Source organism: Ictidomys tridecemlineatus, chromosome X (assembly GCF_052094955.1).
Source record: "Ictidomys tridecemlineatus isolate mIctTri1 chromosome X, mIctTri1.hap1, whole genome shotgun sequence".
Lineage (NCBI taxonomy): Eukaryota > Metazoa > Chordata > Mammalia > Rodentia > Sciuridae > Ictidomys > Ictidomys tridecemlineatus.
Window position 1 is genome coordinate 118,012,217 of NC_135493.1, and position 16,596 is coordinate 118,028,812.

General features: G+C 39.1%; 1 protein-coding gene across 7 annotated transcripts; it reads right to left on the reverse strand.

The window, feature by feature from the left end:
- Positions 1 to 4,138: 4,138 nt before the first annotated feature.
- Positions 4,139 to 16,302, reverse strand: Tceanc (transcription elongation factor A N-terminal and central domain containing). 7 transcript variants are annotated; one of them, XM_078035117.1, is made up of 4 exons: positions 16,117 to 16,254; positions 13,900 to 14,229; positions 13,376 to 13,502; positions 4,139 to 7,457 (listed from the first exon to the last, which is right to left on the reverse strand). In XM_078035117.1, the coding sequence occupies exon 4, from the start codon at positions 7,447 to 7,449 to the stop codon at positions 6,391 to 6,393; it is 1,059 nt and encodes a 352-aa protein (XP_077891243.1). In that variant the 5' UTR covers positions 7,450 to 7,457; positions 13,376 to 13,502; positions 13,900 to 14,229; positions 16,117 to 16,254; the 3' UTR covers positions 4,139 to 6,390. The 7 variants fall into 7 exon arrangements, with proteins under 7 accessions (XP_077891243.1, XP_077891244.1, XP_077891245.1 ...); XM_078035118.1 differs by having other exon boundaries at positions 13,900 to 14,012; positions 15,839 to 16,245; XM_078035119.1 differs by having other exon boundaries at positions 13,900 to 14,012; positions 16,117 to 16,244.
- Positions 16,303 to 16,596: the final 294 nt, after the last annotated feature.

The following is a 16,596-nucleotide window of genomic DNA, read 5'->3' on the forward strand; positions in this document are numbered from 1 at the left end:
ATGGCAACTGCTCAGGATGGATTCTAAAGGATTTTCCATTTTCCAGGGACTTAATAGCATTGGTAGTTCAGCTCCAATCTCTGGCTTAAAAAGCAGAGAGGAAACAAAATGTACAATGACTTTGGATGCCCTCATAGCACCATGAGCTGTGGCAAGCAGGAGGACCTTCCATGCAGAAACACAAATGACGAGGCCCAGGAAATTGCCCTGAGAGCTTCCGCTTTTTACCTGTCAGTGATCTGGCTGTTGTGCTTCCTAAAAGCCCCTTTTGAGGAAGACTGCTATTATTTCTCCATTACATGTAAGAATAAATCGGGACACTCAAAACTCAGAAGGAGTCAATGAGATACATACCCAATAGGGACCCTGTCTTCAATTTCTTTTCTCAATTCAACTGATTTTCTGGTAACAGGTTATTAAAATTCAATTCATATATTATATGATTCAGCCGTTTATTTTTAAAATTTTTGGTAATGGAGCTGGGGATATAGCTCAGTTGGTAGAGTGTTTGTCTGCAAGCACAAGGTCCTGGGTTCAATCCCCAGCACCAAATAAATAAATAAATAAATAAATAAATAGTTGTAATAATTCACCTATTTAAAGTGTACAATTCAATGGTGTTTAGCCTATTCACAGACCTGTGCATCCATCACAATCATTTTTTAAAATTTGTTATTTAATTAAATGTATTAATTTATTTTTGGTACAGGGGATTGAACCCAGGGCTTTGAGCATGCTAAGCCCTGACATATAAAAACACAAAAATTGTATATATTAATGGGGTACATGTGATGTATATGTGATGTTTCAATACATCTATATATTATATAACCAGGTTAAACATATCTATCTCCTCAAACATTTATTAATTCTTTATGTCAAAAACATTAAAAATATTTTCTTCTAACTTTTTGAGATATGCAGTATACAATCACTCAATAATCATAGTACCCTAGAACTTTTTACTGCAATCTAACTGCAACTTAGTACCCACTGATCAACCTTGATGAACCCATTGATCACAATCAATCTTAGCACATTCTTATCACCTTCCCCCCTAAAACCCTGAACACTTTAACCACTGTCTCACTTTTAAATAATATAGATGTCCAGTAAAATGTCTAGAACATTCTGCTCAGCAAGCTATGAGATATCACAAAGCTGAGGGGCAAAAATCCATGTGTTGAATGAAAACAAAACTACAAAACTAGAAATCATCAGACTGAAAAGACAAGCTAGCCTGGTGGTCTCATATATGCCAACAGTACTTTGAAATCACAGCCCAAGCCAGTCAGGGTAGTGCATGCCTGTAATCCCAGCGGCTCAGAAGGCTGAGGCAGGAGGATCACGAGTTCAAAGCCAGCCTCAGCAAAAACACTAAGCAACTCAGTAAGACCCTGTCTGTAAATAAAATACAAAACAGGGCTGGGATGTGGCTCAGTGTTTGAGTGCCCCTGAGTTCAATCTCTAGTACCCGCCCACTCCCCCCCAAAAGAAATCACAGTCCATTGTGTCTTTTGCTGTTAAGATATTGGTAGGCTTGCCTTTAGCTTTTCTCAACTGAGGTACACTTGAGTTCACCTGCCATGGGTAAGAGCTGTATGGGACACTGATTGATTGGACAAGTGCCTGGCCATGTTGTGGCTGGGGAAGGAAAACTGAAACTGTTTTGGAGCTTTGTGTCTTCCATCATTCACAGAGAGGCACACCAGGTGGAAACCCAGCCAGATGACTCAGAGCCTCACTGGCACTCATGGAAATTTCTTAATTTTTTGTTTCAGTCCACAGAGGTGAATTTAGTGAATTATGATACTTTTCAGGTAACTTAAAAGCAACTGCTGGGGAGCTATCTATTTCTATGTTTACATACTTTTAAAAAGTCAATATATTCCAAAAATAACAAATGAAGTTTTTGAATGAATGATATCTTGCTTCTTAATTCTTTCTCTGACTTTTCCATGGCTGGTTTAGATTTTTTAAAAAATGTGTCATCACATGAAAAAGATTAATGACTGCTTGGAACCTATTCCTATTCATTTTTCATTGACATTTTGAAAGAAAGCAGGAATACATCCAACAAATTATTTTAATCCTATTTTTGACTGTCCATCCCGTAGGGCACTTAGGATAATTTAATAAAGAATGCAAAATTGCTTGGCTAGTTTGTTAGAATTGTTATTCCTAGGTCATATAGATAGAATAGCTCTGTGTTTTTACAGAAAATGGTATTTCAAATTGCAATTTTATATTCTTCAAATTCACAAAAATATAAATTGTGTAAATGTCCCTTAAAAAGCTACATATTCTCAGCTGGGTCCAGTGGTGCATACCTGTAATCTCACTGGCTCAGGAGATTGAGGCAGGAGGATGGGAGTTCAAAAGCTGGCCTCAGCAAATTAGTGAGCCCTAAACAACTCAGTGAGATCCTGTCTCTAAATAAAACATAAAATAGGGCTGGGAATGTGGCTCAGTGGTGGAGTGTCCTTGAGTTCAATCCCTGGTAGCCCCGCCCCCAAGTGCTACATATTCTCACTGGCATGGTGGCATACATTTGTAATCTCAGTGGCTCAGTAGGCTGAGGCAGGAGCATTGCAAGTTTAAGGCTCAGCAATTTAGCAAAACCCCAACTCAAAAAATATAAAAGGGCTGGGGATGTAACTCGGTGGTTGAGCACCCCTGGGTTCGATCCCTAGTACCACACACACAAAGCTATATGTTTTCCAAGTTTTAAAATGTAGGTATTTTAACAGTCACTCACTTTGCAGAAAACAGAAAAACGGCACGGACACTACAAAGAGGTTCAAGGTTTCCTGTGTCAGGAGAGCTGGCACCTGAGAGAATAAAGTGCAATTGTTACTGCACAGTATTTCTGACAATGTTTAGTAACATCTTGGGAAACCTAATTTTAAATAATAATGCAAATGGGATTATGTGAGGCGGTCATCAGTTCTTCCATCTGATTATGGGGCTTTTTGAAAGCAAGAAGGTGATTTCTATAATCTAAGTACTTACAGTAAGTACCTCTGAGAGCTAAAAAATACTTATTCTAGTAAAATATTTTGCATTTACTGAAGTTATAAATAACAAAGCAATCTAAACTGAGAGATGGAAGGCCCAGCCCTTGCAAAGGCAGTGGAGCCCTGCCAGCTGCAGGCTTCCTGCCTAGCATTTAGAAATGGTAATAGGGAATGAAAGGAGCCTCTCATCACAGGAAGTGCCCAGGGAAGAGACAGAGCCGCCATTGTATCCAACTCTTTATTTTAAAAAAGTAACACAGACAAAGGACAAGGGAGAGCGATGAGAGGAAAAAACCATCAAAAAACCTCCTACATTCAGGTATAACAACTGATGGTTGGGCCTATGCCTGGCAACTAGGGTACAAGATTTACTTGTGTCGTGCCGAGTTTCCACAGTTATGTGTTTAATATTATGGTCCATAGGTAGGGGATTTTCAAATGGGGTTTTTTTATGAAATACCCATTTACAAAATTGCCAAGGGCTTTGTTAACTCTAAGGATGTAGGGAGACCATCTTTTCTGTACTTTTATTTGAAGCCAGTTATATGATATGTGGACCACTGCAAATGGTGTTCCTACATCCATCCTTACTTCCCTTCCCATTTAACATAGCAACTGTAGTGATCTTTCCCAAAGGGCACTTGAATCTCATCACTACAAACTTCATATGTTCAGTGGCTGCCCATCATGCTTTAAAACAAAACCCAAAGTCCTTATCATGGCCTAACAAGGGACCTCATGAATTCTGTGGCCTCTTTGACTTTCTCATACTTCTTCCTCTTGCTTACTGCACCTCAGCTGCTGTGAACTAGTGCTGTCCTTTGACTATATCAGGCACCATCCTACCTTGGGGCCTTTGCACTTACTGTTCCTATAAGCATGATTTTGATTCAGAGTCTTTACCTCACTAGGAATATTAAACAAAACTCTTTCTTTTTAGGAGGTAAGACATGGTGTGTGAAAAATTATTATCCATACTTAGAAAATGTGAGGCTGTTTCATTGGCCAAAAGAAAAAAAAAGCCCATATTACTATTTTGCTATCTCTAGTTGCAAAACTCACCGACAAAGTTGATATGAAATGAGGAAGACTACAAAATTTTTACGTCAAAGAGTCAGGGATTTTCCATTTCAAGTGATTTTATTTGTCTGCTAGTTTGTAAAATTCCAACATAAATAAAAACCACACACACACAAAACCAAAACCCCAACACTGACTTGAACTAATCAAACTTGGTTTTCATGTGCTGTGTGTACTCTTTCATAACCACTGAAGAATTTTTAAGATCATTCCAAGTCATATGAAACCACACTTTGTGAAACTCTTAAGTTTTAGATGACTTTGCAAGTTACTGTTTAGAGGACTGACATGTTGCATCGCAGTAAGCAGCCCCAAGAAGCCACAGAGAGAAAAGATATAAAAATAAAATCCATACTTGATGGTCTCAAGCTGATGTCTTCAAAACCATTTGAAAACACAAATGTATTTTAGTTTTATGCACCTTTTGGGAAAACTGCGGTAAGGAGGTAAATTGTATATACAGAGAGGCCTTCAGACTTCAGCAATGGAAGACTGGAGAGTTAAGAGAAAAGAACTGGTGATAAAGTGAAAATATGTACATCTGTAGACAACCTGGAAGTAACCTTTGTAAAACTATAAAAACAATGAACATACTATGATTTTTAAAGACAAATATCAGTTATAATCACATAGGCTTGTGTTTAAACAATTATACAAATTAGTCAAGCACTGGTTGCAAAGGCCTCAAAGAAGTAAGTTCTTCTTCAATTTAGGAAAATAAATTTAGATAAATAAATACTGGTAGATTTGAAGGTTGAAGCAATGGACTTCCTCTGGCAGATTAATGCCATTTTTACTGAAGCAGAATTTGGGCTTTAGACCTAACACACCTGCCTTTGAGAACATGAAGATCCCTAATATCAGAAACTAAATGTCAAAGAGTTTATGGAGAATTTGTGCAAAGAAAAGAATACCTAGCTCCTTCAACTAAGCAAGAGGACTCTAAACCAAATTCCAACCACAGGATGAGTTATAGGGTAACTTTCAAGGCCCAAGGGAAAACCATGAAATGAGAAAAGAAAGAAGAAAAGAATGAAGCCCTAGTCAGCCAAAGTTAGCACCTAAAGACACTATTCACTTAGCCCCCATCGACAGGAGCACATTTCTCAGACTGTGGATTGAGTTCATCTCAGACTGTGGATTTCCTTTTCTTTTTTTTTTTTTAATAACAGAAATGCCCTAAATAGGCCAGAAGTCATCCCACTTACGAGTTTATTTCACGTGATCCTTCTCAGCATGCAGTGTACCTTGGGAAAATTATTTGTCCTTTGCTGCCCTGGTTCACATTATAAATTAATTTACAAACAAAGAATTGTGCTAGAAACAATATTCACAAAAAGCCCTCATGCTTGTTCACATACAAAAATATCCATCAGGCAAGATTTGGAAGATAAGAATCCAGGACCAACTGGGTGTGGTGGTGCACACTTGTAATTCCAGTGGCTTGGGAGACTGAGGCAGAAGGATTGCAAGTTTGAGGCCAGCCTCAGCAATTAAAAAAATAAATAAATAAAAACAAAAAGGGTTGGGGATATGGCTCAGTGGTTAAGTGCCCCTAAGTTCAATCCCCTGTGTGTGTGTGTGCGTGTGTGTGCGTGTGTGTGCGTGTGTGTGTGTGTGTAAATCTAGAATCAGCGTGAACTGAGATATTTATAGTCGTTTAGCTTGGGCAAGTCACTGCAGCTCTGTGGACCTGTTTCCTCATCTGTAAAGTCTCCAGAAGAACACTCATTTATTACAACTATAAAGAGGATCAAACAAGAGCCTTTTTGTGAATAGTTCTTAATTCTGACTGCATCTTAAAATAACTTGAAGAATGACAGAAGCAATGTTGAAACCAGTGTCCTATCCCATAGGTTCAGACTAAATTGTTCTAGGCTGGGTCTCAGTATTAGTGGGATTCAGAGCTCCCCCAGGAGATTCTAATATGCAGCCACTGCTGAGAACCACAGGCCTATTGCTAAGGTAGCACTTTTCAAGGTTCCTGAGGACCCTGCAAAAATAAGTCTGCATTTCTGACAGGCTTCTAGGTTATGCAGACCTGCTCTTAATCCCAATCTGAATACAGTAAGGTACTAAATAGCCACGAAGTACAAAGCAATAGTCATCCACTCTCTCTCCCTAAAAGATGACTTTTAGTGATAGTGGCATGTGCTTTAGCAAATAACTTTTCCTCCTTCTTAGTACTGTTTTAAGAATGCTATGCACAAGATTTTAAAAAGAGCATGAAAGGGCTATACAAATAAAAGGTATCCCTTGGGATATCTGTTGTTAAGGAAACATTCATTTATAATTACAAGCACACCCACTTGTTATGATACCACTGCTCCCCACATTCATTACAAATTACATAGGTCATCATTTGTTCATCTGGGTTTGAATTCCTCACCCAACTTGGAAGAAAAAGTGTTCCTCTGGTAATTACAGTAACCTTGCAATTGTATTTCTCACAGCGCCTGCATTTTATTTTATTTGTCTGTGTGCCATCGATCACTTGGGGAAGGTAATGTTCTTGGATACAAGATTTCGTGTAGGAAGCTCTCAACTGCTTCAGTTCCTTGCTTGCCATCTCCATGACGGTCATTCCAGCAAATTCTCTTGCAGACATAGTTCCAGAGAACAAGTTTTGTTGTAAGTGAGAATTTCTGGGATTCTTCAAATTGGCCACTTTGCTTCTGATACAAGCTTTATATTTTTTGATGTTCCTTGAATAAAGGGTAAAAATGTGCTCTTCAATTTCTCTTGCCAAGTTTTGCCACAAATCAGCTTTTGGCTGCTCTGTGGAAGAACTAGTTAAAGCTGCAAGAAGAAGTTCTGTGCATTTAGTTCTCAAGGACATTGTAGAATCCTGCAACTCACTTGATCTCTTGCCAGCGGACTCAGGGTCACTGCTCCCCGAATGCTCTTCTTTAGGTTCCATCTCAATAGTGCTATTTTCAGTCACCACCATGTCAGTGTGGTTTGCAACATCTTGGGAGGATAGCAGGGGATTAGAACTGCAGGCGCCCAGGATTTCATCCTGACTTAGGTCATGAGAAAGTCCTGCATTTTCTCCTTTATTACTACCTGACGGGAATAATTTAGGGCTGTCCCTTGGTTTCAAATGAGTATCCTTATAAAGAGCTTTCCACTTTAACAGCAAACACTTAGCTTTCTTTCTCAAAGCCACGGAGGGGCAGTTTTTGAGGACTCTGTACACAGCTCTGACCACATCTGTCTCCTGGAGATGCTCCTTAGTCACATAAATCATTTCTAGTTCAGTAAGGTGGTTGCCAAGATCCTCAAAATTTCTTTTCGACATCAGTTGCTCAATAAGGGAAGCTCTGGCAGCTGTCTGGTTTTTGTCAGACATATTTGCAGCTGCAAAGAAAAAAAAGAGGTTTCAATTTCTTAAGCTTGCCTTTGCTAGTCGAAACTCCTGGACAGTGAAATTGTACTCTCTGTCAGTTATGTATGCAATGTTTTCTGAAGGAATAATGTAATATAAATGGCTGTGACATTTGGAAAATGGAATCTGCAACGTGGAATGGTTTAGTTTCCAGAGTTTTAATCTCAGAAGTTGACGGGAAAAAAATGGCATGGAAGCATTTCAGTGTAACATTAAAAATGGATTGCTGGAGGATCTGCTTTAACTTTTTCCACTTCCAATCATACTAATCAATATCTTTTTATTAAAATAAAGATTAGTCAATTCATTTGGGTAGAATTTGATGATCATGTTGGGGAAGACACCACACCATGTCAGCATCAACATGGTAATGCTAAGCAACGATGAACCATTTTTTTCCCTCATATTCAGCAATATAACTGAAATACTTATTGATTTTATCTTTTTTAATATTTATTTTTTTTAGTTCTAGGTGGACACAATATCTTTATTTTACTTTTATGTGGTGCTGAGGATCGAACTCAGTGCCTCATGCATGCCAGGCAAGCACTTTACCACTGAGCCACAACCCCAGCCCCTGACTTTATATTCTTTAAAGTGATACTACTTTTCTGAATATAAAAGAATAAGAAACAAACAAAAGTGGGATGCTAATATCTTGAGCAACCTAAAGAAACCATGAGATAGTGCAGGTTGGGAGGCGGCCAGAACTAGATCTGGTGGGCACCAAAAATCAACAGATAGCAGTATTGATATCTGAGTCTTTTGAACAACAGGGTAGTGATTCAGATGATTTATGACTTTGGTCTAACTAGTCCCCACCAAGTTTGATCTCATTAACTTTTTTTTTTCTTTTTTGCATTGGGATTGAACCCAGAGGCACTCAACCACTGAGCCATGCCCTTTTTATTTATTTGAGACAGGATCTCGCTAACTAGCTCAGGGCTTTGCTGAGTTGCTGAGGCTGGCTTTGAACTCATGATTCTCCCACCTCAGCCTCCTGAATCACTAGGATTATAGGCATGTGCCACTGTGCCTGGTTGGTCTCATTAACTTTTTAAAAAATTTTTTTTTAGCTGTAGTTGGACACAATACCTTTATTTTATTTATTTTTATGTGGTGCTGAGGATCGAACCCAGAGCTTGCATGTGCTAGGTGAGTGCTCTACCACTGAGCCACAACCCCAGCCCCTCATTAACTTTTTTAAAAAACTTTTAAATAAAATATAAAAAGTTGCTACATGAGTATGTCTGTGTGAACCTTGTCCTGGGCAGGCAAATGTTCACTGTATTTAAGTAGTCTATTTTCCCCTCAACATAACATACATTACCTTGTTTACAAAAAAACCTCAGATCTATATTTTTTCCATCTGGTTTAAATGTGAGCACTAGCATCTTGATGGCAGGGACCTTTTCTTTTCAAAAGTCCATGGACTTGATTTTACATTAATCAATTATCACTGAACAAACACAGGATAAGAACACGGAAGTGATTCCAGAAAGAATTCATGCAATCTTTCTAGAAACCTTCTGATAAGTACCCTTTTAGTCAGTAATTCTACTTCTATATTTTTCCCCTAAATAGGAGAATGTTTAAAAATGTACAGGACATGATGACACAATAATATAACCATTTAAAATCATACTTATAGAGAATACTTAATGACATGGGGAAATAGTCATATAATATTAGGTGAAAAAAATCAGGATGTATAACTAAATAGACAAATGATTAAACACTGAGGTACATTATGATCCAGCAGATCTACCCAAGAGAAATGAAAATGTCCATGCACACAAAAATTGTATCAAAATGGTCACAAAAGCATTATTCATAATAATGAATAATTATTAAAGATGGGAAAACCCTAAATGCCCATCAACTCATGCATGAATAAATAAAATGCAGTACATCCATATTATAGAATTTTTTAGTCATAAAAAGCATTAAAGCACAGATTCATGCTACAGTATGAAATCAACCTTGAGGACATTAGGCTAAGTGACAGAAGCCAGACCAAAAATCCACATATTAATTTATATGAGATGTCCAAAATAAGCAAATCTAGAGAGACATAAAATATATTAGCTAGGTGGGACTGGGGCAGAAGAGTAGTCGAGTAAAAGAGAAAGGGGAGTGGTTGCTAATGGGCAATGGGTTTTCCCTGCAGGGTCGGTAGCAAAAATCTTCTAAAGTTGACTGTGGCAATGGTTTCTATAACTGAATATACCAAGAAGCACTGAGCTATATACACTTTCATTAGATGAACAATACAGTATATGGATTATACCTGAATAAATCTGTTATCAAAAAACAGTCAGATCTAAATTTTATGTAAAAATTACATATAAAAAGAAAGAAAAGGGATACACAAAATTTTAAAGAGTGACATTTTGTGAGTGGTCAGATTTTAGGTGATTTTTATGCATTGATTCTTTTCTGTATCTTCTGTGATAAGCATGTGTTGTTTTCATAATCAGAAAAGTTCCTACTCTAGTATTATTTCACAATAACCTATATACATGTAAGATATATACCTACTGAAAAATGACATGGGAAGTCAATCAGTCAACTTCCATCTTTCTTTGGGTAGGAGAAGATTATCTTTTAAACGTGGTTATATTGGCTGGGCATGGTGGTAGCACATGCCTGTAATCCTAGGGACTCAGGAGGCTGAGGCAGAAGGATCACAAGTTCAAGGTCAACCTCAGCAACTTAATGAGACCCTAAGCAACTCAGTGAGACCCTGTCTCAAAATAAAAAATAAAAGTGGCTGCATCATCTGTGGCTTTGCATTCAGATGAGGGCTCCCAGTTTCCTCAGAAGTTGATCACTGAATTGTAAACAGTTCTATATTCCCTTAAGCTTTGTCCCCCAATATGAAGAGATAAGTTTCCACTGGTGTTTTCCAACTCACAGATGACCAAAAAGTCTGAATCTTGCCAATTTTACCACAAGAGAGAGAGCAGCAAGGTAGAAAACCTGGGCACTGGGTCTTTTTTGTTGTTGTTCTCTTTTTTTTTTTTTTTGTGGTCCTGGGGGTTTAACCCATGGCCTTGTGCATGCAAGGCAAGCACCAACTGACCAACTGAGCTAAATCCCCAGCTCTTGTTATTCCTTAGAGTCAGTTTAACAGTCACTCAGTGGGCCATCAATTTAGGATCTTAAAACAATTTTCCTAATTACTTAGAACTAGTACTCAAAGACAATTCTTTTTTCCTTTAAAAAAAAAAATCAACTTTTCAAGACTGAAACCAGTAACAGAGATCTTCCTAAGAATCAAAGGCTCAATAAACAGAGAATAGGTATAGCACAGAGAAATAGCAAATACACACCCTCAATTGCTGAACACTTCTCTTGGCTTGTGTGCTTTAGATCTTGAGGAAGTCAAGCAGTTGAGTCACAGTAGTAAGGCTTCAAGCTGCTCAACACACCTGAACCCTGCCCCACTTGTTAGAAAGTTCCTTCACAAAGAGAAATATCCATTCTGCTTGTATTCTCAGCACACTTCTAGATTTTCCAGATGTTCAGAAAGGTGGCTAGTAAGAAAGAGACAGGCCTACATTGCCCACAAGGTGAGCAATATTTGACTCAGGTCAGAGTTCCCAAAGGGGAATTTGACCACAATCAGGGTTTCAGTGGTATGAAAGAAGTTGTTTGCTTTGCCAGCAAAATGTTTTTACCACTTGTATAAATCTACAAAAGTTAATGCATTAGTGTGTATAAAACCAAACAATTCTCTGCTCTTCATTTCAGTCCTTTTGTTTGCTACTATGAACATGAGTGTACAACTATCTCTTCAACTCCCTGCTTTTGAGTCTTTTGAGTATGTGGTTTCCTTCCATACTATGCTGTCAATTCTTTCAGTACAGAGACCATCTCTTTAGGCTCAGCATCTAGCACATAATAAATTTTGTTGAGTGAACTAAGCAGAAATAAAATGGACACATACCTTATTTTTTTATGGAAACTCAAGTTGTGTGCCCTATTGCTTTCCATATTATGAAGTCCTGGGGCAATAAATGCTTTAACCCATGTGATTGTCTCATAGGGAGAATAGAAAGTTTGACAGCATTGAAATGCTATTAAAAATACAAAGGTGAGCCATGCGTACTGGTGCACAACTGTATCCTAACGTATCCTAAGGCTAAAGCAGAAGGATCACCAGTTTGAGGACAATCTTGGCAATTTAGCAAGGCCCTAACTCAAATTAAAAAATTTAAAAGATCTGGGGATGTAGCTTAGGGTACTGTACACCTGGATTAAATCCCAATTCCTGGTTCCAAAAACAAAAATAGGGAGAATAATGGGAAAACAGTATGGGAGTTTCTTTTTTAAAAAATTTTTTTAGTTGTAGATGGACACAAATCTTCATTTTTATTTATTTATTTTCATGTGGTGTGGGAGATTGAACCCAGGGCAAGTGCTCTACCACTGAGCTACAGTCCCAGCACCAGTATGGGAGTTTCTTTAAAAATTAAAAACAGGCCAGGTGCAGTGTCATACACCTATAATCCCAGTGATTCGAGAGGCTAAGGCAGGAGGATTGCACATTCAAGAACATCTTCAGAAACTTAGTGAGGTCCTGCCTCAAAATAAAACATAAAAATGAGCTGGGTTTGTGGCTCAGTGGTTAAACACCCCTGGATTTAATCCCCAGTACAAAAAAAAAAATTTTAAAACAGAATTGCCATATGATCCAGCAATTCCACTTCTGGGCACATACTCAAAAGAATCAAAAGCAGGGAGTTGAAGAGATAGTTGTACACTCATGTTCATAGTAGCAAACAAAAAGACATAAAATGAAGAGTAGAGAATTGTTTGGTTTCATACACACGAATGTATTAACTTTTGTAGATTTATACAAGTGGTAAAAACATTTTGCTGGCAAAGCAAACAACTTCTTTCATACCACTGAAACCCTGATTGTGGTCAAATTCCCCTTTGGGAACTCTGACCTGAGTCAAATATTGCTCACCTTGTGGGCAATGTAGGCCTGTCTCTTACTAGCCACCTTTCTGAACATCTGGAAAATCTAGAAGTGTGAGGAGACAAGACATTTTCAAGAAACTGGCCAATTATGTGTAGTGAGTCCATAAGGACAGATACAGGCCACTAGAAGAAACACAGAAGGATGGATACCAAACTCCATTTGGGTTCTCTATCAAATGGACAGATGCAATTTACTCTTGATTCATGGCACCTTGTTAGAGGGATAATCCTCTAGTACAGAACTCAGAAAGATATTCCTTCATTTTCCTGTTTACAGCTCTCCAGAGGTTCTTCTCTGCTCTCAAGATGTCACCCAACATCTTAAGGGCAAGGTGATGAAAAGAGACACTCTGGGCCTCCCTCTTGACTACACTCAAACCAGAGATGGGTACTGCCCATTTCACAGCTATGGGCCCTGGCTTCAGCAGCTCCCTGAGCCTGGCCTCTTTCTTACCACAAGTGGTTCTCAGCCCTGATTGTATATTAGAATCATATGGGGAAATTAAATAATGAAAACTAAAACAATGCCAGGGCCTTAACCCAGACAGAATGAATTAGAGTCTCTGAGCGTAGGGCCTAGCTATTTATTTGTTCAGTTCTCCAGCTGGTTTTAATTTAAACCATACACAGACACAACCTCATTCCTTCTCCCACATCATTCCCCTCCCCCCACCAACAGCAGTAGGACTGCCATTAACCCCAAAGATAGCTGCTCCTGGACCAATGCACAGTACCTCTCTGACTTCAGATTTTGCTAGATGAGTCCTATTAAATCAGAAAATACTGAAAACACTACTATGTACAAATCACCTGAGAATATTTACCAACTACAACAGGTGATTATAATGTTGTAAGCGTTATGATGTACACAATGCCTAATATTCACTTCCTCACTTACCTTTTAACAGAAGACAATGTACATTTACTGAGCAATTCTATGTGCCATGCAAATTCATGTCATCTCAATCCGAACAATAAGCCTGATATTCAAATACAGTTTATCTCCATCTTGCAAGTGAGAAAACCTGTTAAAACATCAAATAATTGCAGTGTTTTTTCATAGTGATTACTACATTTAAAAAACCATTTTTCTGTCTGCCTTCCCCACAAGACCATAAGAACTAGATCTGTTTTATTTACCTATAAATACCTGCCCAGTGCTTACTATTACTCAAGAAATATTTTGTTTTGTTAAACAAGTGAAAAGCAAGCATCCAGGATGCCCTCTCTCTTCTCTGCTTGTGAGCTTCATTTCTTTTCACTGCAAACCAACTTGCTTGTACTCACTGTACCTAAGCCCAGTGCTCCTCAGCTTCTTCTCTGGGAGACAAATGCCATCTCAATTCTAGTTCAAAAATCATTCAAGAAATTCTAATTTAAAAACAAAAACAACAACAAAGAGTGGAGCATGTTGGCACACACCTGTAATCCCAATGACTCAGAAGGGAAAGGCAGGAGGATTGCAAGTTTGAGGCCAGCCTCAGCAACTTAGCTGGGGATGTAGGTCAGTGGCAAAGCACCCCTGGGTTCAATCCCTAGTAAAAAAAAAAAAAGAAAGAAAGAAAAAAATCCACACAACCACAAAGCAACAACAAAACAAAACCCCCAAAGAAACCATTATGGACTAATCAAATGGGTCTGAGAAGCAAGTCTTTTGGATTTGGAGGGTCAAAAAAGTATAGTTGCCAGAAGTGAGGGGTGTTGAGCAAGTTGACTAAGTTTCTTGGTCATCTTGTGTCTCAGTTTCTTCATCTATAAAAGGGGGAAATCCAATATTCTAAGATTAATATGAGAATTAAATTAGATAGTTTTTATAAAGTGCTTAGAATTATGCCTGTGGGTCTACAATTAAAAGTTTTATATCTAGGGCTGGGGATGTGGCTCAAGCGGTAGCGCGCTCGCCTGGCATGCGTGCGGCCTGGGTTCGATCCTCAGCACCACATACCAACAAAGATGTTGTGTCTGCTGAGAACTAAAAAATAAATATTAAAAATTCTCTCTCTCTCTCTCTCTCTCTCTCTCTCTCCCCTCTGTCACTCTCTCTTTAAAAAAAAAAAAGTTTTATATCTACCATACCATGTATTGTTCCAGAGCAAAAGTTAGACACATATTTTATATTCTGCAGGCCTTACACTGTGTAGACTCCTCAACTCTACTACTCTTGTAGCAGGAAGAGTCGACACAGAAATACACATATGCATGGGCATGACTTGGTTCTGATATAACTTGTTTACAAAAGTAGGCAGATTGGATTTAGCCACAGGCCCTAGTCTGTTAACTCCTTTCTAGAGAAGTGCTGTCCCATAAAAATATAATTCAAGCCACAAATATAATTTAAAATTTTCTAGCTGCATGCAGTGACCCATATCTATAATTCCAATGACTCAGGAGGCTAAGGCAGGGGGACTGCAAGTTGAAGCCTCTGCAACTTAGCAAGACCCTGTCTCAAAATCAAAAAAAAAAAAAAAAAAAAAAAGGTCTGGGGGTGGGCATGGGGATTTATGCCTGTAATTCCAGCAGCTTGGGAGGCTGAGGCAGGAGCACAGCAGGTTCCAAGTCAGCCTCAGTGAGTTAGCAAGGCTGTAAGCAACCTAGTGAGACCCTGTCTCAAACAAACAAACAAACAAACAAAAAAGGATGGCTGGGGATGTAGCTCAGTGGTTGAGCGCCCCCTGGATTCAATTCTGAATATCAAATTAAAAAATTTTTAAATAAAATTAGGTGAAATCAATTATAATACATTTTATTTAGCCCAGTGTATAGAAAATATTTTCTTTCTTTTTCTGTTCTTTTAAAATGTGGTGCTGGGGACTGAACCAGGAACTGAGTTACACTCCCAACTACCCCAATATTTTCCAATATATAAACAAATTGGGGTACTTTAATTAAAAAGAATTCCCCCAAATTTGCCATTTAAATTCTGACTCATCACTGCAAGTTCTCAAGCCTTAATTAGTATCTACGCATTGGACAGCCAATTCTAGAACATATGCTAATATGAATAATGCTTAGATATACACCTGCACCTCTAGCTTCTGAATACACACCCAAAATAATTTTTTATGGTGCCAGCAAGAATGGGCCCTAAATATTTGTTGAGTGAATGCATATAAAAATTAATATTACATATTGGCAAGTTGCCCATATCTACACTAAAATTGCCTAAACCCTGAGAAGTATCAGATGAAAGCTCACAGTGAAAATTTCCGAGATCTGGTAACAATCAACAGTAATTTAGATCTGGTTAAGTTTTCAGATTTTTTTTTTCAGACCTAAAGAGAAAATTTAACTTTCTAGCCCTAACCCATATACAACTCCATCTTCAAGAGGAGCCCCTCCCTCAACCGAAGGAAAACGATACCAAATATTGGCAGGGGTGTTGCATTTTCTGAACAGCCAACGCGACGCTACACTAGGACTCTTTTCCATAATGAAATTTCTAATAAAGGAGTAACGAGGGGAAGCGACCAGTCCTAGAACCAGGGTTCCGGTGGGTGGGGTCAAGCACTCAAGCAAAGCCTGCAGCTAAACATCCCAAAGTGAATGGCCTGGCAGTCGGCACAGGAGTAGACGCGGCCCCGAAGGTTCCGCCCACTCGGGCGACCTCAGACGAAGGGGAGGGGGCAGGACAGGGCCTACCCAGCCCGAGGCGCACTGGAGAGCCTCCCGAGCATGGCGGCGGCATTCCGCTGGAAAAAGGGCTCGCCTTGCTGAAGGGCAGACGTGGGAGCGTTCCCGGAGCGTAGGCCAGTGAAATGCGCAGGCGCAGCCCCGGAGTCCTCAGCGCTTCCGCGTCCAGAGAGAACATCCGGTTCCCAGGACTGTATGACAGAAGCTCAGCCAATCTAAGTCCACGGACCGGAGAACGCGGGCGTGGGACCTAGCGCGTGCGTGCTGGGGAAATGGCGCCTGCGCGGAGCGGTTTGTGGCTGTGGGCTGACCTTCCGCGGTTCTCTGAGGGAGGAGCCAGCACACGCCAGGGCTTGAATTGAAACTAACTTGGCTGCCGGATTTTTTTTTTTTTTTTTTTTTTTTTTTTTTAGTAGCGAGGTTTGTTGAAGTACTCTGCAACTTACCCTTTCTGCTTTCTATCAAAAGACAATTAAAGACAGTGCTCAG

Bases quoted from the DNA above. Each gene is read 5' to 3' on its own strand.
- Tceanc (XM_040287643.2), bottom strand. From the start codon at position 16,285: ATGTTCTCTCTGGACGCGGAAGCGCTGAGGACTCCGGGGCTGCGCCTG. The intron at 7,458-16,116 runs GTAGGCCCTGTC...TTTTCTTTGCAG, and splicing joins TCCAGTGCGCCTCGGGCTGG to CTGCAAATATGTCTGACAAA.